Below are 22,488 nucleotides of genomic sequence, written 5' to 3' on the forward strand. Positions count from 1 at the left end.
CGGTTGTTTCATAAAATTTTGCGCGAAGGGATGAAAATTGCGTTTCAGTTTCCCTTTGTGAAATTATTGGGCATAATTACCTAACATAAAAGACAACTAATATCTTTCATTGTTATAAAATAAGCTTTAAAGTTGTGTATTTACTTTTAAACATATTTTATTTATAGATGATTCAATAATTCGATTAAAGAAATAATATTTTATTTATTCTCCTAAGAAGGCTTAAAAACTGGTTCTTGAAATTTAAATATTGTGTAATTATGTTTAAAATATAAATTTTCATAAAGATTTCTAAGAGTAGAATATACATATATGTTAATAAGAGTAATAAGGTTAATTGAAAGTAAAAAAAATGTGATGAAAGAAACTTGATGTTGCTACATTTATTATGGTAGCTATTATGACAGTCAAAACATTATTTTTAATTATTACAGCAGCGCCGAGCTTTTTTTACATTAAATTTTTTTATTTTTGATCGACTTTATCATTTTTAATGATACACACGCGCACACATGCACAGTGCTTTTAGAAACTCTTTATTTTAAAAAATATATATGTAGATAATAAAAAATTATTGAAAATCAGATCTATTATTAATTAATTAAGATTAATAATTAAGATACAATTTTATGTAAAAATTGTTGCATGACGTATTGTATGTTAATAAACATTAACATTTTGATTGCTATAATAATGAAGTTATCATTAATGGCCAGATATCTTATTTTAATCGATTAAAATACAATTAAATTATTATTCAGCAATACTTTGATATATATATGATGCATACAGTTGTACATAAAATTATCCTATTGTATCAATAAATCATGCATCTATTTATCTTTTTATTCATTCTATCCTTTGATATATCTCGTTAAAAATAAAATACGACTAGTTTTAATGTTTAAATATATTATCTTTGTATATAGAAATCTTTTATTGCATTATCTGATTTTATAATCATTCTTGCGAGAAAAAGCTGTTGCCAAGTATGGAGAATCATAAAAAACGAGTACAAGTGGAGCATATAAATGATATATAAATGTAGACGTTTCTAGCTCATTTTTGAAAGATATTTTCAGAAAGCAACTTTATCATATGATTGAATTTCACGTTAAATGTGCTTTTTATAGACAAATTGTTAAAAATTCTCAATATTCAAAATGGAGAAAACCTATTTTAAAAAATATCACATTTAAAAAAAATCTGAATATATTATATAAAATACAAAAATCACATAAAAATTTTATTTATAGTATTTTATCGTATCTCATATTATTTCGATGGCATTTGCTCAGAAATATAATCAATCAAGAAATATAATCTTTTTTTAAGAGGATATTTCAACTTCTTAAAATAAGACTGAGAGCAAAAAAAATTATCTCTTATTTTTATCTATGTAATATTTTTATACAACATATTTCAAAGTTCATCAAATCAAGAGAAGTAATTTTTTCGTAATGTTTCTTTCTAGAAATTTAATTAAACTGTTACAAGTGTGTATATAAATAAATATTTATTTCAAACGTGGTATAAACTCGCTTGTCATATCATATTAAAAAGCACGATTGGCCACAGTTTATTATATCAACTGTCTGCCGCTGGCAATCTTGCATAAAAATTTTTAATTGTAATTTATTCCGACGAGGCTTCTCTTAAGTGAAAATTTCGTGTCATAGTATCTCTGCCCATAGTACACATAATAATAAAGATACTTTCTTCACATAATTGTGACCTCTCAATTATCGATCAAGTCTAATAAAAACTAAATTAAATTATTGAGATCTGATAATTTAATTTAAGATATTCGACTGGGCTGCTCTCATATATGGTTATATATAACAATGGAAAAACAATAAAATCTATTTTTAACAATTTTTAAATAATCGTCTCTTTTTAATAAATTTTTGATTTAGCGCGATAAAAATATTTTCTGCTAAAACTAATAAATTTTGACAACGATTTTAAATCAAGATTTTCCTTAAGAAGACATTGAATACGTAAGAAATTTATAGATATATTTTAAGAGAAAAATGCAACGTCTTTCTAATGCATTTTTTATGTGCAACGAGAACGGAAGCATTGAACTTTATATGGCATATACATTTTACTTTCCATCCGCTGTGTACATACAACTCGGGCGCATATCGCAACAAATGTCTTTTGTATGCAAAAAATAATGCAATTAATTTACACAATACCCTTTGACAAAACCGGTTAACAAATCGCTGATTATCAATAACTTCCGGCGGAAATGCTACATGGATTTCGTTTGTTATTTTAATGTTTTCCTCTCTTCTCTTTTTTATACAATACGATTGAGTATCTGCTCGTGGAAAACGCACGTTATAACGTACCGTGGTACATTCCGGATAACTAAGGAGATACCGTTGGAAACTCTGCATATGGGTATTTCATAAATCACTCAAGAAGCACAACTACACACCACGGTGAATTTTAGCAAAACAGATATTCCCGACAGAGATGTTCTATCATGGCGATTACATTTCCGGGCATGTTGACTCTAGGAGAAATGTAATAAAACTTTGTGAATTGTCCATGCAAGATCATTCCATTAATGTAATTAATTGCAAATTAACAAATTCGAACTTATAAGAGAAAGATATATGATTATAACAAAGTAATCAAAATAGACGAGTCTCAAGTGAATATAATAATGATAAATTAATACGCAAATAAAAGTTTACGCCTAAATGTGCACGTTTTGTAATAGATTTTTCTATTTTTTGAGTAACAATCGATGCAAAAAAATATCTTTGTGCAAATATAGGTTTTTCATCGATATTTTGTTCAACTCGAAATGTGATTCACGCTTGCAATATTATTGACAAAAGGTAGAAAATAATAGTTTAATTACGCTCGTTCTATTGTTATTGAAAGCAAACGGATCGATAAATATTTCCACTCAAATCAAACAGAAATTTGGCCGATGAGGGGGAGGGCTAACTTTTTTTTTCTGAATGGGAAAAAATTGCGGTTTGTTATAATCGCAATTACATGGGACCGCTGTCTCTGGTTAACGGAAAATCATCGTGTGCAGGCAAAAAAAAAAAAGACAAAAGCGCAGGAAAAGCCGCGGAAAAGGAGATAAAAGAATAGCGGGTAGGCGTTCCAATTAACGGTTTTTCACTCTACGTCCATTCGTATCCGACGCGATACGCAGTGAGAAATGCACGTTTAATAATATAATCATGGCCAATCCTTTTTAATACAACAAACTGTCGCCGGCGTGCATTTTTAAACCGCGCACACGCGAAATTTTAATGCATAAATAAATGAGTCAACAGTAAAAATTGAAGCCGAGTAAAAACTGAAATTATTCCGATACATTATTATGTATGACATGTGACTATTATTTAAACAGAGATAAATATATTGTAAATTGCTAAAAAATTCGCACATCTACTATTACAATGTTATTATATTTTTACATCAATGTATGTGTGCAAATATTTAAGAGGGTATAATAATTTTATATCGCTTGCAGAGTTAGAGTGGCGTGTTATAATTTTTAGAAAAATATGTAAATTATTAATATATGATTTTAAGAGAAAAACTTTAATCCCAGTGCCCCAAATGCATAATATTATTAGTATTTTGCACACTTGTCTTCTTAAAATATGATATAATTGTTTTAGTATGAATTTTCAAACTTTTATCAATTTCACAATCCATTTGCCAGTTTCTTTTATTTATGAAGATATATTTGCACGTGCATAGATACGTGTATGATATATTTGCACGTGTATAGATAGATGTATTCACACACACGTATTAAATATCAAAATTTATGTAATAAATCAATTAATAATATATTTTGTAATTACTTTATATATTTAGATAAATATTATTATAAATTTAGATAAATATAAATATTAACTGAGAAATTTAGATAAATATTTATATAATAAATAAAATTTACACATATACAATAAAATGCACAGATAGCGAGACTTACTTGGAAAATGATGGCTTCTCGCTCAATTTGCGACATATTCTTGAAGATGGTATTGATGATGTTGAGAAATTTGTCTCGATCGAGAAAACTGGCTTGATCTTTCTCGAAGAAGTCAATAAAGTCATACAGAATAAAGTATGTCCCTGAAACAGAAATATATATTTGTTAAACAAAAACAAATTTTATATCATAAAGAAAAATACATATTCGAAAATATTAACACGCACTTATGCACACAATTCATACTGTAACAAAGTTTCCGCGTATTGGTAACATTTTGAAGATAAAAATATGAAAATTTTTAACGGCCATATCTTTTAGTCTTAATAATTAAAAAAAAGTCCGATTAATTTTTTTCAACATATGCTTTCTATTATAAAATGGATTTTTTACACTTTTTTAATACGTATATTAATATTTTTATTAATTTTAGAAAAAAATATTATGCCAATAGAAATCTATTGGAAATATTAAAAAACAATGAAAATATATTGAATACATGACATTTTCAAAAAATATAATACACAATTACAAACACGATTAAATAATCTGAAAATTCTTTATTTAAAATATTTTTTCAACATTTCTCACAATTTTCACGATATTTATTCAAAATTTAATGCACCGAGTTTTTTAATTCCAATTCTTAAAAATTGTTTAATTTCCAAAAAGAAGCATTTGCGTAAAACTCATGTGTCTCGTTCTGCAATATCTAAAACTAATGAAAAAATGAAAGAGAAACACATGCTCACTCGTATCTCTTCAGGTGCGTGTTTAAGTGATACAGTTGGCAATTTGTTCCGGCATCGCGACTCTTATGACATAACGCAACTACTAAAAGCATTACTGAAGGAAAAGCACCACCTCGTAATTCGCAAAGAGACGCACACATTTTTAGAATACATCGGCTTTGTTTAATGAAAAAAGTTGACCACGCCGCGCGTTATCATATGCATTCTTGCTCGTTCTCTGGCGCGCGAAACTCCGGATTTCCGCTGCTTACACATGCGCGATGCGGAAACTTCGCATGGCCCCTCTTGGCAAGTGTCGCCTCGGGCGCGCGACTGTCTTTGAAATTGTGCACGAGGGCTTCAAAGGGAACGCGCGTGGAAAAGAAAATGTAGTTTTCCGATATAAAGGATTTTCCTCTCTTTTGTTGAGTAATATGCATAACAGGCAGCCAGCACTCCCATAAACATTTTACGCGTGTTATTTTTAGTCAGTCTTTGGAAGATTTTATATTAGAGGAGCTTAATCTTTTAATTGAATAATGCGGCTAAAAAATAGATATTTCACAAGTTAATACTTAATAAATAATAAATGATTGATTGATCATTTTATATTTTGCGCCTCGCATTATGAATTGTTTACGGGTGCGATGTAAAAATTAAATTTTGGGGAATGGACAAGATTAATCTTTTCATTCTCTCCATTAATATTTAATCTAGTGTTTATTATACATTGCAGTTATTTTATAAAAATTTTATATTTATATTTAATATAATATATGAAATGTGTATGTATATATTTACATATGCACACAAAATTTATCGTTATTAAAAATTTGTTTTTATACAATTTCTGAAATTTTATAATCATTATTTAATTTTATATATTTGCTTTATATTTTTCTTATAAATATGATTTACTGCATGCATGAATTAGTATATTTTATTTATCATCACCGCGTATAATATTTATGTTTGAATTAGATCATCAATAAATATATAATAGAATTAGAAAGTTATAAAAAAATAATTGTTTCTTCGCTTATAGTTTATGCAATGTAATTAATTTAATTATAAAATATAAACAAGACCATCGTATAATGAAACAAATTTTGTTTTCGTTATTTCATGTCAAAGGGCAGGTGAAGGGAGATGGGAAAAAAATAAAAACTAATTTCATTAACAAAGTAAACTTTACGTAATTACATTATTGACATGAAAACTGTCACCAGTGTTTGTCAACGATATTTATAATAATTTCAGAATGTATTATCATATCGAAACAAACAATATAAAAGTATTATTTTTGAATAAATTTACAATATTACAGATTTCCTTTTTTATACATGTATCTCTCTCTAATATTTCTCTCAATTAGGTATGAACTTTTCTATTTAATCAAACTTTTGTCTGCAATTATGTTGCTAAAATTTAGAAGCAGATAATTTCGTTTAGCTCCAATTATCACTATTAGCACTATTTTCGTGGACACAATCACTTTTAAAATATTATCTTTGCATATCAGAAGTTTCCTTTACGAGCGAAAGATAAATGGCTTTAATTAAAAGGTAAAAGGACCACGTGTTCTACTTTATGCGCATGGTAAACTTTAAGATTAGAAGATGAAAATTACTACTACGCTTTCAAAACAGAATCGATTAATCTTTCGACCGAATATTTTTTTCTTCAAGAGATCTAAAAAAATTTAAATATATGTCTCAACTTTTAATTCCATATTCTACGTGATTTAAAGTTTATGTTTAAATTCCTTTGTTATCGTATCGTCAACTAGTACGATACTATCAATTGTTAGAGAATTCGAGACAATAAGAGTCATTTGTCTTTTTTGATTGACCATAATTCATAATTAATATACGATCAATAAAATAATTTAAATTATTTTACACATAAATTCAGTTTAGAAATATTAAATAATTTCTTATATATTCGAGAAATGTGAAATATATTCGTGAAATATATCAAATATTTTTCCATAATTTCATAATATGGCCATGATTCCGAGACACCGCAGCAACTTTTTTAATCTACGGAGATAAAAAATGTTTTATATTCATAGTCATAAATCAAAGTATTTTCTGCATATCTTTATATAAGCGGGGCTTTCCTCTCTTTTCACAAATAGATGCGCGATATGAAATGACGTCGAAGGATAAAACGCGTATGCAAACAAGAAAAAGCTGAAAAGAGAATATATCATGCATTCTACTAAACAATACCAGATACAAGCTGTAAAAGAGAGAAAAACATGAACAGACAATAAAGAGATTAAGTTCTGTCACAAGTGGAGATAGTGATTTTAAGACTTAAGTAGTAATGAGGAAATCTTTTTGCTCCTAGTTTATTTGAATTACCTTCACGTGAACATTTTAATGAGCTAAACTTTTTCATTCGCTTAGTTTTCGCATAATTTTGTATTTAACATTTTGTATTAAAAAAATAAAACGTTTTGGAAATTACAGAAGAAATTAACGAAATTTATTTTTTCCGGTAAATTTTGTATCAATAAAATTCCAATAAAATAAAGAAAAAATCAACATTCACATCGTTTGTTAATATATCGGATTATTATTGTTTTATTTTTTAATAACATATAATTTGTATTAAGAAAAAAATTGATAAATATTATAGCTTGTAGGGAAAGCGATAATAATTATTTCCTTTTGAAATCCGAATAATAAATATAAACATGTGTGAAATATATAAGCCAAATAATATACAGAATGTTCAAAACTCATAACTGACCTTTCAGAGGGTGAAAAAGGGTAAAATTCTGAGGCAAAAGTTTCTGTGTCATTTTTCTCTCCGGTCAGTATTCATTGAATTTTTAACAATTAAGTCAACGAATCCCGTGTACCCTGAAATGTCGACTCAAGCGACGTGATTTCGAGTCAATTCTGTAAAGTTACAACTAATACGCCCTTTTCAGGGTCGCCAAAATATGTCACGTAGAGTTAAATAAATAATTTTCTCGTTTCACTGTTTGCTTTATTCATTAATTTCCGTCACTTTTAGCTATTTAACCGTTTGACATGATGGATCCATTCAATGCTGGCCATTCAACGTCATCGATTCGTATGTCGTAATGTCGGTCATTTAAAATAATCGATCCATTTACTGTTAGTTATTTCACATTGAACATGATTTCTCTCTTTATTGTCGGTCGTTTCACTTTTTGATATGTTCCTCATGCTCCTCTCCTTTCCACTACTTTTATCATACGATCATTCGGTCACAATTGACTCATCAATTGATTAAAAAAAAATCAAATGAAATAATATAAAAAAATACGGGCGTTAAGAATAGAGCTCCTGTGTCGTTTGAGTCAATACTGGAGAGAGGATTCATTGACTTAATTATTAAATAACTCAGTGAATAGTGACCGGGGAGAAAAGTGACACAGGTCTCAAAATTTTACCTTCTTTCACTCCTTGAAAAGTCAATTATAAATTTTGGGACATTCTGTGATATATATATTGAAGAGAGAATGAAAGAGAGAGAGCGAAAGAACGTGTCACACTAAATAGGTACGATTAGTAGTATCTGTTGGAACTTCTTAATCAAAGAAACTTGTTCGAGGAAATTGCGAACTCGATTACAATGCAATTGACCGGTGAAAAGAGACTCATGTAAACACGTCGCATTCCTGCGATTTTAGATGTACAAACAGATTGCAAATTACTAATTAACGTGTCGGGTGCACGTGGGAGCATTTTAGAATTAAATTATAACTTCTCGAATACACAAACGTTTCAATTGCTTCGAGAGAAATTCCAGATGCATCTAGTCTTGATGTTGATTGAATGATATGTATATACGAGCAGCTACATATTTTTTCTTAAAAACAACTATTTGTTTTCTTCACGATTCTGTTCATTATTTTATGTATAAAAATATTAAAGTATAGTAATCAAAAAATGAATACTTTATGAGATATTTTAGAGATTTTATATATATGTATATAAAAATTAACTATTCAATAAATATAAGAATTTTTTTTAAGTTTTAATTAATTTATTTGAATATTAATAATTTATTTTACTAATAATTAATAATAAGTTTATATTGACATATAAGTATTAAATATTAATTAAATATTTAACCATTAATTTGTGATATACAATATTTTATATTTTATTATATATTAATAATATTTATAGATAAATTTTATTAATTTTTATTTTTTCCCTATTATTTTCCTATTTATATATTTTATTTTTTAAAAATTATAATATTGTATTTCTTAAATAATAAACTCTTTATTCAATTTTTGGCCTTTCTACTTTTATTTTTACCCTGAATATTGTGAGAAATCAATCTATGAAAAAATTAAGGTAGTTTCATTTTAAAACTGATTCGGATAGATATATGTACGCCGAAATATGAAGTAAAAGATTCTTTCGTATTAAACTTGAGTATTATATCGAAAACATATAACTTTATCAGGTAACTGTGCGTGTATATTGCCATTGAATATTGATTTGTATAAAATAAATGTATAAAAAAAACGATAAAAATGCCAAATACATGCATCTATCGAAAAGAATTATAGTATAGAAAAATACTGCTTTATTATATCAACATTTGAGAAATATTTTACAATGTTTTCTTTAAATTTGTTCCTCGTATAAAGATGACGTTATCGGAAAATTGCGCCAAAACCATTGGATATTAAGAAGATTGTATATTCGCGCGATAAAGTGCAGGATATTATTATGTACTTTACTCATATATTTATGTATATTATATACAATATCTTTTTAATAAGAAAAATACTGAACAATTCTTTCAAGCGTTATATCAAAATGTAAATATCATAATTTCACTTTAAAGATAATAAAAAATTTGATAATACCAATATATTTTAAATTATCTAATAAATCATATTCAATATATAATATTTAAAAACTTATTTTCATATTTATAACATGTTAATTTGTAATAATACAGAACAAATAAATTTCATTACTTAAAATTTTGATTGCAAATTTAACAAAAGCGGGCATTGCAAATTTAATAAAAAAGCGAATAGAATGGAATTTAAGACATAAAGCAATGTCAATATTCACGCTCGTGACAAACTTTTCTCGGCTTACATATATATCTGGATTAAAATGGCATTTCCAATTATTGATCGTTAACTATATTTATGAATTAAGCGCATTCACGTTATTACTAGTTATTACTAGTATACTTAATCAAAAAGATTGCAAGAAATCTAAAAATAGCGTTCTTTTGTGTCGATATTGAAAATGAAAAAGATCGGCCGTTTTATTATGATGATAAAGATAATAAAAATTTATTTTTGAGACGGCGATTCAATAACTGCAATAATTTGATAGTTTGTTGGTCAATAATATTTTAATATAATAATGTTTGTAATTTAATTTTCTTTTTTTTCAGAATAATTAACATAGTTTCTTTTCTATTTAGATATAAAAGAAAGCCGGGAAACCTAATAAAGATATATTTCTGAACGTGTTGCACCATATTGATAAAAAAATAATAAGTTTATTCGAAAATGTTATTTAAATCCTTTCAAAATAGACTTTTGAATCAACATAATTGCTCATTAAAAAGATGAGTTATTCCTTTCAAAGATGCGAGAAAAATATATCAGATCTTAAAAAAAAAAACTAATTAATTTTTTTTATTTTAATACTATTTCGTTATTAAAGTAGATAATTAGATATATTTTTGACAGGAGAGATATGAGAATATATTTGGAGAATCCTCCAAGCGTAAAACTTGAAATTTAAATTTAACTTCTCTCTCTCTGATTCAGTGTTATAATATAAAAATTTATATTAATAATTGGAGAATAATTTAGAAATATATAAGGACATTGTACGAGGAGCAATTATATATATTTATCTAGTAATTGTCATAAAAACTGATATTATGTGATGATAAAAAGAGAATCAGCAGAGATCAGCAGTTAGGTCAAAAGTTAATAAATCTAATAATTTCGAGATTTATGAATTTAATAATTAACTAATTAATTAAAAATTGATAAAATTAATAATTGAGAGATTTGTGAGTTAAAATAAAGATTTACCCCATAGAATATATATATTTCATTATCTTATATCCAACAAACTATTTTATAATGATCGTATCACGAAAATTTTATAGTGACTGTAAACAAAATTCAAAATTCATGAAAATAGAAATTTTAATTTTACAAGAAAAATCTTTACTTTTTAACTCACAAATTAATTATTAAGTTTATGTTAAAAGAAGCTAAAAGTGCTTTGCGCAATGTCAAATTCACGAATCCCGAAATGTATTAAATTTGTTAACTTTGACATAACTGATCCGAGCAGTTTCTGCTCTTAATACGAGCCACCAATGAAATTGCTGTATTTCTCATGATACGACAGGTAGTATACTCTTGTTTATTCCACAATTATTCGACTCGAACTAAACTGTACTTAGTTATATGTTGGCAAAGTTCCCAGCTTAAAGCGGCTTGCGCTTTTGATATCCGATGTATTCTGAAAATTAATCTCATTACTTTTGCGACGAATTTCACATCACCCACACGTGCTGCATGCAGAGTCCATCCATGCTATAACTCGTTAAAAACCATAGAATCGCTGATTGCGTACAAAAATAAATGTAAGGGAGTACACGCCGTCGTGTCGATATCGGAAAACCGAAGATATTGGTATTTATGACAAATGGAGGAGGGTTTTATTGCGTGATCTTCCATGTGAGACACGTGCGCAAGACGTGCGTGAAATTTATTTCTTTGAAAAGCGGCGGGAATTCGGTTTTTACGTCCAACGCAGCCGACGCGTGTCGCAGAATGACGCGATCTCACGGAGAAGCTGTTCTTTTTTCTTTGTCTTTTTTTTTTATTATTACAACAAAACAGTTGTGTGCAGTTGTACGCGAGATGTATATCGCGGAGATACTCCGTGTGTTAGTTTACTGCAAGCTGGTGTATTGTAGTAATATTGCGTCTGACAACAAAGCTGGAAACCGGGTTGACTCGCCCGAGGTGGCTTCGTTTTTGTTTCAGTTTCCGGGTTAATGGACGGATCTCGACGAAAAAGATCCCGTAGGACCTGGCTAACAAATCGACAATTTCGATGAATACAATCTTGCATCGCAGTGGTTTCAATGAGAAACGAGAGAAACAGTGTCGAGACAAATCATTCATTCAATGACGCACAGTACATGTGCTCTAAAACAAAAGATTGTAATTCTATTCCCCTTAGTTTCGATGTATTATACATGGAATGCCTATTTGAAATCCGAAGAATACAATAAGATGAATCAAAATTATATCTTCTCACGAGATATATTTTTTAAAGCAATTCAAAAAATTAATAATCGAAGATTAAAAATTAGATAAATTAATACAAAATCTGATACTTATAATGAATGTGATATAATCATATATTTGAAAATAAATCTTTTTTGTTCAAGAATCACAAATATCGTCTTTTCTCTACTGCCTGGAGAAAAAAATTTAAATCTTTCAATAAAGTTATACCTCATCGATCATTTTGATTTCCACGTGTATTATAGTAGATGGAATCCTGAATTATATACACTTTGAATCATCTTGCACTCTTCTAGTTTCTGAGATATGGCTCTTTAAAGTATTACATTTTTATTCCTGATTCTGTTTTTCGTATTAAATGTTATTGCCTGTTGTTGATGTTTTTATTTGTATGTGCTATCATTTTTCTTCAATATAACTGTTATATTTTATTGTTCTATTTTATTGTAAAATACATACATGGATAGGGAAGGGGTCTCTCCCTCTGCACTCCCCCCCCCAGAAAAAAATAAATATTGATATTAGCACTGATCTCGTCAATTTTAATAACTTTTGATGCATGTTATCAAGGCTCTGAATAATTTGCAAAAAGTTTTAACCCGCTTGTTGTTTATTATAAGTTAGTAAAAATTAAAGATAATGACTAACGATGTTTGGATTTAATTTAAAACAGTTAATAGGATTTTTCTTTTTAAAAAAATTATACAATATTTTAAGTATTAATGGTAATTACAAATTATTGCCCGTTTTACTATCAATCAATTTTTAATTATGCTTCAAAATATTGATGATAATTGCTCGGCACAGGTGCATGCAAATTACGAGCTAATTACATACAAATTAGTTGAAGCAGCTTTATCGGCGAAAAAGATAACTGGTCAACTTTGGTGTAGAATGCGGAGAGATTTATAGGAAGGAGTTATTCTCCGTCGTAGGAGATTCGCGGCTTGGAAACGAAACAGCACGAAACTTAACCGCAAACACCGACATAGCATTACGAACTCCATGCGGATTGACTTTTGAGAGGAGAAATGTTATAGCAAATAGCAAATTCGGGCTTTTGCGGTGTGCCTTTAGCTGCCCAAAATGGTAACGAATTAAGATTAGATAACGTCACGTTTGCGCAACATTTCTCCCCCGAAAGTTTCCTTCTCATATATCTGTAAATAGGATTTTAGATAGAATTCAGAATTTCTGACAGAAATAAAAAGATAATTTTTTTTCTTAAGTCCGTTTATATATATAATCCTTGGCCTTTACATGTGTTGGTCATCGGCGAGGTGTCCGTTAATGTAAATTATTATCAAATTCTTTTTTGAATATAAACTTATGAAAATAAAAAAATTCTAATTTTTATACATAAAATATTTAAATAATATATTATTGTAAAGCAGTTTATAAAATATTACTATCTATATAAAAGTATTAATTAAAACGAGAACATTTTATTAGATATTTTATATTTATATTTTTATATTTATTAGATATTTTATTAGATATTTTATAGATATTTTATAGATATTTTAAATATATTAAAATAAAATCCAGACTATTTTATACATATACTAATAAAATTTAAGAATTTAAATAATTTAGATAATTTAAAATGAGAGAGAGAGAAAGAATCGTTATCGAGAAAGTAAAAAAAGGAGCAATATAATATGACCTGAATATGATATATATAAATCTAATATAAATGATATATATAATATAGTCTGAATATAAATAATAAATAATTTATAAATTATTTACCACATATTGTTGCTCCGTACGTTGCCCAGTGCTTTTTCAGACTTGCTTTTCCTCTCCTTTCTTCGTTGCACTCACATTCACTCCCGAAAACAAGATTAATTAAAGTTAGTTAATTAAGATTTATACGCAACGATCGTGAGACACTTTGCACGGCACTTCCGATCGCGTAATAATTACAATTAAAAGTTTAACAAGGATTAATTATAATTATCATGGCGAATTTTATGTTTCAATTCTAGTCGCGATTGCGTTTTATTGTTCGAGAGAAAATTTGACAATGTACAAAGTACGTATTTCCTTACTCTCCGAATGTTGCCGTGCGAATGATATCAAGACCGTGACATGTACATAAACACAGCGCGAAGTTAAGGCCGAACGTATTATTGTTCATTTATTGCCGAAATATTTTACGTACTTTAACATATACACGGAAAATTAAAGTAGATAGGAGTGTTTTAGATTATATAGATTAATTAAATAATATTTGTTAAAGGATTGATGTATCACGAAGCTTTTCATTATGTTAATTACTTCGATTTATGATTCGATTGTTTTGCTGCGCGTTTTGAATCTAAATTATATTTAAATAATTGAAAAATAGAACGAGATAAAACGTCGCGGTCGAATTATATTTAATTTTATAAATATCATTAAAGTAATAATTTCTGTTTAAAAATCGATTTCACATCGAAATTATAATTTATTATTTTAGATTTATTTCTACGATTCTTACTTGATTAAATGAATAAATTATACAAAATATTACGATCGTATATCGTTGCGTATATAACTAACCTTAATTAATCTTGTTTTCGGGAATGAATGCGAGTGCAACGAAGAAATGGCAAAGAAGAGAAAAAGCAAATCTGAAAAAGCACTGGGCAACGTACGAAGCAACATTATATTCTTATATTATTTTTTAATATAAATAATTTGCGCATAAATATGTAATTAAATGTAACGTAATAAATATGATATAAGTTCTCCTTGTCTTTATATATTGCAATTCGCAGAATTGTTAGACTTGCTAGAATAAACCCGAATACTTCTGGATACAAAACCCTTTCCCTCTCTTTGTGAAGCCGTGAAGCAAACAAAAAACTTCCTTCTCTCTTTCGCTCTTTCTCGCGCTTCTTTTACGGTTCTCTTAAAAATACTCCTAATGAATCTTGTACAGAAACTTATCTTTTTTCACCTCGTTCACGCTTTTATGTTTGCAGAACTCAGCGTGCCCATCACAAAAGATCATAATCACGAATAAGTGAGTCGCATCTTTTTGCGGCTCTAACTTATAAACTGCGGCAAAAAAAAATAAAATCCATGAAAAAGATAAAAAATAGGGATGCAATATCTTTGGAGAAAAAGAATTAATAAAATAAAATATGGGTAATTGCGAGAAAATAATTTTCCTCTTGTACAAAAATCTCTATTAAAATTTGTGCAACTGAATTTTTTATATCTTATCATTTCAAAATTGATTTCTATTATTCTTGTTCAAATAAAACGGATATATATTTATTTTATAATATAATCTTAATTAAACACATACATATACATTTTTTTAATTTTAATTATAAATTTTTAAAATCTATAAACAATCAATTAGCAAATGATTTTGATACATTTGTATTTCACTTGCTATTCATTAAATTTAATTAATAAGTTTTTTTTCGATAGTGTAGCATAATATATCAATATTTTTACCTTCAATATCTTATCGATTGCAATAATAATTTCGAAGTTAAAGTGAAAAATTAGCAATAAATTAGCACCTAATTATGCGATATATCCGAATTTTATGATGGTAGAGATATCAGGTTAACCAAAGTGTATTTCTTCGCGTTTATCGATTCAACAGCGAAATGACGCAAACCATGCGATCCGTCAATGCAGAGAATAAAGAATTTACCGACGTTCCAACGAAGACTGCGGAAGCATATTTCCACCACCTCGAAGGTGAGTCCGATGCAAAAGAACTCAATTACGGGCAACTCCCTCGAGGCTCGGCGGAGGCAGGGCGAAGAAAGGAGCCGTAGCCACGCGCGCAATTCCAAGCTTGACGGATAGCCTCGAGAAAGAGAAAAAATGAAGAAAGAGATGAAGAGAAAGAAAGGAGAGGAAAGGGGGAGAGAAAGAGAAAGAGGAAAAGGCGCGAAAAGGGGTGTAAGAGCGGAGCCTCGGTGGTTAGGTTGCACGGATAAAAGGCAGGAAGAGAGTTCGAGTGAAAAGGGTGGTGAACGGAGAGACCTGCTGCGACCTCGTCTCTGCCTATCTACCCCCAGGCTCACCATCTCTATCGATTCAACGCCACCAACTTGTTGGCTATCCTCCACTGTCAGGACCGCCGACGATCTCTTCCCGCGCTCTCACTCGAGGTGACGTCTGTTAACCCTTAAGTGGATGCGTCGAAGCGCGACAATAACAGCGACTCGTGTCGAATAAGTGTGCGGGATAAACACGTTTAATGGGGATAAAGAGAAAAGGGAGGGAGATGTTTTTTAGACGTAGAAAATATCTTTTCCTTCACGTGTCGCATAAATTTTTAATTACGAATTGAGCGAGCGCATCGCTCAAGTTGAAACACATCAAGATAATGATGCATAATATCGCTTAAGTTGAAGCACATCGAGATAATAAAGCAATAATAATGATGGTTTAAATAATTAAAGTCGTATTACAAGACATATGTCGGAAAATAGAAATAATTAAAAATATAATAAAAATTTTTCTTTCATTACAATTATATAAAATCAATATCATATAAAATGAGAGAGAATAAAAGTTGATAATCTTAATTAAGGTTATTTTTTAAGGTCACATGAGATAAATTACTAATAGTTTTTCTAAATGTTTTTCTAAATTAACAAACTATTAAATAACTTATAAAATAATATACATTTTTTGCTTTCTCAAGATTCTATAAATTTTGCATAAAATTTTATTTTGTACGATATCAAGTTTCAGAGGAAACACTTCTTGTAATATTTTATATAAAACATTGTCTATAAAATATATTAAAAATTAGAAATACGATATATTTTATAAATTTATTTTTTCTATCGAAAGATCGATTTCTTTTTTTCTCGCAGCATTCCTCTCTTTCCTTCTTTCCTAAAAATTAAAAGCTATAATTTTGCAAGTTTTTTAATGAGAGATATTATAAAATTCCGATTAATTCGATATATCGTTACGAGTAGATTTAAAAAAAGTGGTTTTAAAAATATTTTTATTTTTATTAAAGTAATTTTATCAAAATATATATTTATATAAAAAGTTATATAAGCGTTAGATGCAAATTTGATGTAAATTAGTTCTAATATAAATAATTCAACTTATTACGACATGATGAAATTTCTGTTACGCAACATCTTGCAAGAACTTTGGTAGCGACATGTACGGTGAGCTGACAGAGCAAAAATATCAAAACTATAATACGATTATTACATCGTCAGATTTTCGACACGGATTATTGGAAAATATTAAACGCAAACTGGATTTCTTCACATTTTAAAGCGTTCGTTTTAATTCAAATGACAAAGAACATAATTATTCAGTATTGCCATCGAAAAAAAAATTAAAGTTTTTATGTATTTAATTTTTTCGAAAGTAACTTTTAATAAATTAATGAGATTTTACGGCAAATTACACCAAACATAACATGATTCAAATTATTTTCAATTAAATGTATAATAAAAATTTTTGTTATAAAAAGTTTCTTTTCTGTTTATATCTCTACTAAATAGAAACTATATAAGCGATCGTGACAGAAACAGTAACCAGCAAATGTAAACAAAAGGAATATAAACGCATAAATAGGATAAGTAACAAAAAGATGATACGATTAAATATGAGAAAATTGTGATATTTCAAAATCACATATTTTTCAGGAGCCAAAAGAGGTCATAATTTATTGCTTAGGAAATGAATCCCCTCTACGATGTATATATTTAAAATAAAATGATGCGCGAGAAAAAAATTAATATTAAGATTCCTTTTCGCGATTTCTCTTCCTCGATAGATTATCCTGTATATTGCATTTTTCCTTCGCCTCTGATTATTTCACCTCCGCTTCTATCTCGACACATTACTCGTTCCTCCTGTTTATGTAGTTCAATGCGCCCAATATTCCAGGCGTTCGCTAACTGCGTTTCCATCGATGCGGGAGAAACAAGCTGATATTGAATCCGCATTCAGCGGTCGGAACTGCGATGGAAAATGCAAATATGCAGTGCGCGCATGAATGTGTAGACACAAATTGAATTTGTTCTTGATGGCGCGTAAATGCGTTGCCACGCATTACGCACAGCCTGGCTTTTTCGTTTGTCTGTGAGTTTGACATGCGTTAAATCACACTTATTTTTCTCACCTTTTCTCTTCTTCCACTTCCGTTTCCGTCTTTTTTAATTCGCGACAGCCATTTTTCAGCATTTGTGGAACATTCACGTCGATAATTTGTGCATCTATTTTCACTCTCTCTCGTCGATTGGCGAGGATGAAAAAAGCAACGACAAGAGATATATACGAATGCTATTTGCCCGATATCGCGCTTTACTCGAATTGCGAGAAAACCACGGAAAATCTAAACTCTTGATCCTCTGTTCACCCATTGTCGAGGAAAATTGAGTTTGTTCACGAAGATAAAATGAAATGCTTAATGAAAATAATTGTTGCAAGTTACGTAACTCGACAAAGTAAATTAATTCTGCTGGCAGGACGCTGAGTTAGCGTAGCGATCGTTAGTTACAGATCGAAATCGCGTCGCTGAAATTCTTACATTGCACATATCTCGTTACCAAAGCGAAAAACGAAAATGATGCTCTTTATTGGTTTTGTCAGTCGATATTTCAAAAAACAAATTTATTTAAATGTGTGAAACAATACAAGTAGTGAAAAAATTTACATTTAAAGTTCGCATTAGAAACAAAACTGAATTTTTTAAATACATTTTAATTAAAAAAAAATTAATATTTTCTTTTATTTAATAAACGTAACACATAGTTGCTCTAAATCGATAAATATGGATTAAAAAATTTCAATAAATTTCTTTTAGTACATAATTTAATCTCTAAAGTATAATTTATACATCAAATTTTTGTTTTAATTAATCGTAGATAAAAAATATTAAGGCACATTTCCATCTTTTGATGAAGGAAAAAGATTAGATTAGGTTTTTTAAGGAATATGCACCAAATATATATCTATTATTTAAAACAAATGTATACATCATATACATATATATTCTATTTATAATATAAATAATTTTTAATTTGCAAGTTTTAATTTAATCAACGTTGTTGACCTATATTGCTCATTATAATCAAGCGATTAGAAGAAGTATTTTATTTTACTGTAGCATTGCATTGTAATGGATTAAAGTAATGCATCTTAAGAAACATGATGTTGCAGGCTCGACTGCTGAAGGCCATCGAAGAAAGGCATTTTACCGGAAAAGAAAGTAGGTCAGAGATTCTGAAGGGTTTTCTCACCCAAGGGTTGCTGCTTCGGCAAATGGCCAGGAGAAATGGAGGGAACAGTAACAATAAATACATTGTTTTTTCCTCTTCTCTAGCGTGTTTCTATTTCTACATTTCATCCTATCGCAGAGTTTACGTTACCTAAATCCATCACTTTATTCCGCAATAACATTATTCTTATATTCTTGACTCTTTTTGCTTTATTTCACTCAATATTTATTGTTCAAAATATTCAAACTATTTTTTCTATGGCCTTGTGCTAAATCTATTAAATAAATAAAAAAGATTTCAGAATCTACATTTCTTATTCTACTTCATTTCAAAAATTAGTAAGATAGATATTGCTTTTCTATGAATTATTATTTTAATCATATAGCATCAATTAGCTGTAAGTTAATTTTGACTTATAATAATTTCTTTGCATGCATCTTGGAATAATCTAGAATAACTTTTTTATTATATTTTATATTAGTTTCTCTGTTTCTCTCTCTCTCTTTCTCTCTCATCTTATTACTTTTTAAAATCCTTTTTCCTTTTTTCTTCTTCTTCATAAAGCAATGCTACATGATAATTAAAGAAAAAAAAGGAAAAAATGTATACATATAAAGTTTGGTTTCAATTATTACATAAACATGATAAATTATTCATACAAACATTTATTATATTTTAATTATATTTATATAATTAAAATATGTAATTTAAAGAAATTATGCTTTAACAAAGATGTTACGTTTATTAAATTTTATAAGTATATACCTTAAGAAAAGATTCTTTCTATAATGACTCTCGTTATATTGAGATAAAAAGAATAAAAAAAAAATTTGAAAGAAAATACAAATATAAAAAACAAAAAGATGTAAGTTTTATAAAATAATTAGTCTTTATACATCATAAGAATATATATATGTATATTCAAAAACGTAAAACAAGTCAAGTTTATTTTTATTTAATCGCAGAGCGTAGAAAAATATAAAAACGTTTAGAGTTTTAAATATTTATTTATTATTTCGCGGAAAAAGGAAAAGAAAGTTCCTGTAGGGAATGCTCGACTTTCGTGGTTGAGAGGTACTCCATTATACTGCTTTTCACATGCCACATAGGAATGCGCAAATACGAGGATGCATCTGGGCGTGCGCTTGAAAACCCGTTTTGTTTCGCGTCGATACGATGTTCACAAGGTTTTAAATTTACTTAAAAACGAGATCCAACGAAGGCCTGAACGATAACATAATTTTCTTAAGAAACTAGTGGCACGCCAACTTACAATAGAAAATTGTCGACACAATTTTAAAATGTCAATTCGAAAGAAAACTGGCATATACGCACTTAAAAATATTCGGGATGCAATATAATAAATGTATATACCATAATTTTTTATTATAAAATATTTATATAAATTTTTCCCTTTTTTTAAAATTAATATAATTTATTTTATAAATTAATATAATTTATTTTATATTAATAAAATTTATATAAATTTTTCCCTTTTTTTTAAATTGAAATTTGCAAAAATCTATGAATATAATTGAGAAATGATTAGAGAATTTAATTTGCGCAAAATTTTATAAAATATTGATAACTTAAGTAATATTAAGTTGTTTAATAAAATATTTCTCATAAAGGGCATGTAAATATTTAGTAATACATACACATTCCATTATTATATTGCTGCATAAAGTTTATGCGGTATTTCTTGTACGATAGTACAAGACTTATCTTAAACATTAATGTCGACGCAGTGGTTAAATAACACCCATGCATTGCTACTGCCGACAGGCTAAGTTAATGTAAGACTTATCCGGTGTGAGAACAGTAAGAGTATTATGGACAGAGTGCAAGAAGTTTGTCCGTACTCGAGATAGTTGTCAACCGCACAGCTTAGTTGTCGCATTATTTGCACAAGTTTTATTTGAAAGAAGTACAATGGTCTTAATCAAGAAAGAAGCCATCCAAGAGAATTTTAAACTTTAGCTAAAATGAAACTCGAGATTACATCGCACTTATACATATATATCTGTGCAATTTATCGTTAAAGTAGACATTAATATACACATGTTAATATCTATCTAACGTAGCTAAAATTATTGAGAAAATTAAAAGAAAAATATATATCTTTGATCAATTTTATTTTTATATTCTATATATTTAATATATTTTAAAGGTTTTTCATAAAATTGTATCTCGGAAAATTGGAAAATGTACAACTCTATTAACGTAAAAAAGGCGCAAGCCAAAATTTGTGATACAACTGATGAAAAGAAAATTTTTCGTAAGAAAATAAGTCAAGAAAGTAACATGAAATTTTTTCCTCGTAAAATTTGTTTTCAAGAAAAATGACTCTCATAAAATCACCCTTTTATCGTTTGCAATAAATTTTGACTTGCATAAAAAGTGTATCTAGTCTACATATATACTCATTCTTTTTTAATAAAAATATTAACCTTTAGTTGTGAAAATATACTTTATTTATCCTCTATTTTATTTCTTTAATAAATAACGATTTTATAATATTAACACTCATATTATTTTTACTTTAGACAAACAAATATTAGCAGTGGAACACACAATTAATGTATTTATAAGAATATAAATTTATTGTGCATATGCATCTATCTTTCATATCGATTATAATTTGACCGTGTTATTTCGCCATGCTTTTCTACGGTCCATAAAAAAGAAATATTTGAAATGATTATATACAAAACGTAGCATATTTTTATCGAAAGAAACCAAATATCGCACAGCGGTATTATAAATACTCGTTCCATATAATTGCACTAATTTATAGTAGCAACATCAGCCCATAAATTCTAAAAGCGCTTTTATTCGCTTCATTTGACGACAGTGCGTCTGCTAAAAACCTCGGGGAAATTCGATTCAAGTGAAACGCATTTACGCTCGAAAGCTCGCGCAAGGAACGCTTGCAATACGAACTAACTACAGTCGGTTGGTATGCCCGATACGTCGGCAATGCGATTGAGAGGGTGGAAACGAGCGGCGCCATGTTTGAGTAGATAATGAGGAAATGATAGGACGGTGCCGTCGCACCTGGCCCCGCCACTCAGGTCACTGTGCACATACCCACCTGTTCGTCCTTGTACGTAGCACGTACGTACAGGGAACTACGTGCCGGATACTGGAGAGCGGACCAGAGAGCGAGCGGGGGTGGATGCGCGCGGAGAGCGGTTTGTCGAAGCATTTACATGCGGCTTCACTTCACTCGTACCTCCCGTGTGTCAAGCA

At 28.7% G+C, this 22,488-nt stretch overlaps 1 protein-coding gene across 2 annotated transcripts in view; it reads right to left on the reverse strand.

Moving 5' to 3' along the window:
* The window catches only part of Ache-2 (acetylcholinesterase 2), a 121,356-nt gene that overhangs the window by 31,964 nt on the left and 66,904 nt on the right, over positions 1-22,488 (reverse strand). For both annotated transcript variants that reach the window (XM_083080285.1, XM_083080286.1), the window contains one exon: positions 3,980-4,122. In XM_083080285.1, coding sequence (XP_082936411.1) covers positions 3,980-4,122 — 143 coding nt within the window. The remainder of the gene's footprint in view (positions 1-3,979; positions 4,123-22,488) is intronic.

The sequence above is a fragment of the Camponotus vicinus genome, unplaced genomic scaffold, assembly GCF_025532165.1.
Source record: "Camponotus vicinus isolate PSW18456_S1 unplaced genomic scaffold, iyCamVici1.0 SCAF_10, whole genome shotgun sequence".
NCBI classification, from domain to species: Eukaryota; Metazoa; Arthropoda; class Insecta; order Hymenoptera; family Formicidae; genus Camponotus; species Camponotus vicinus.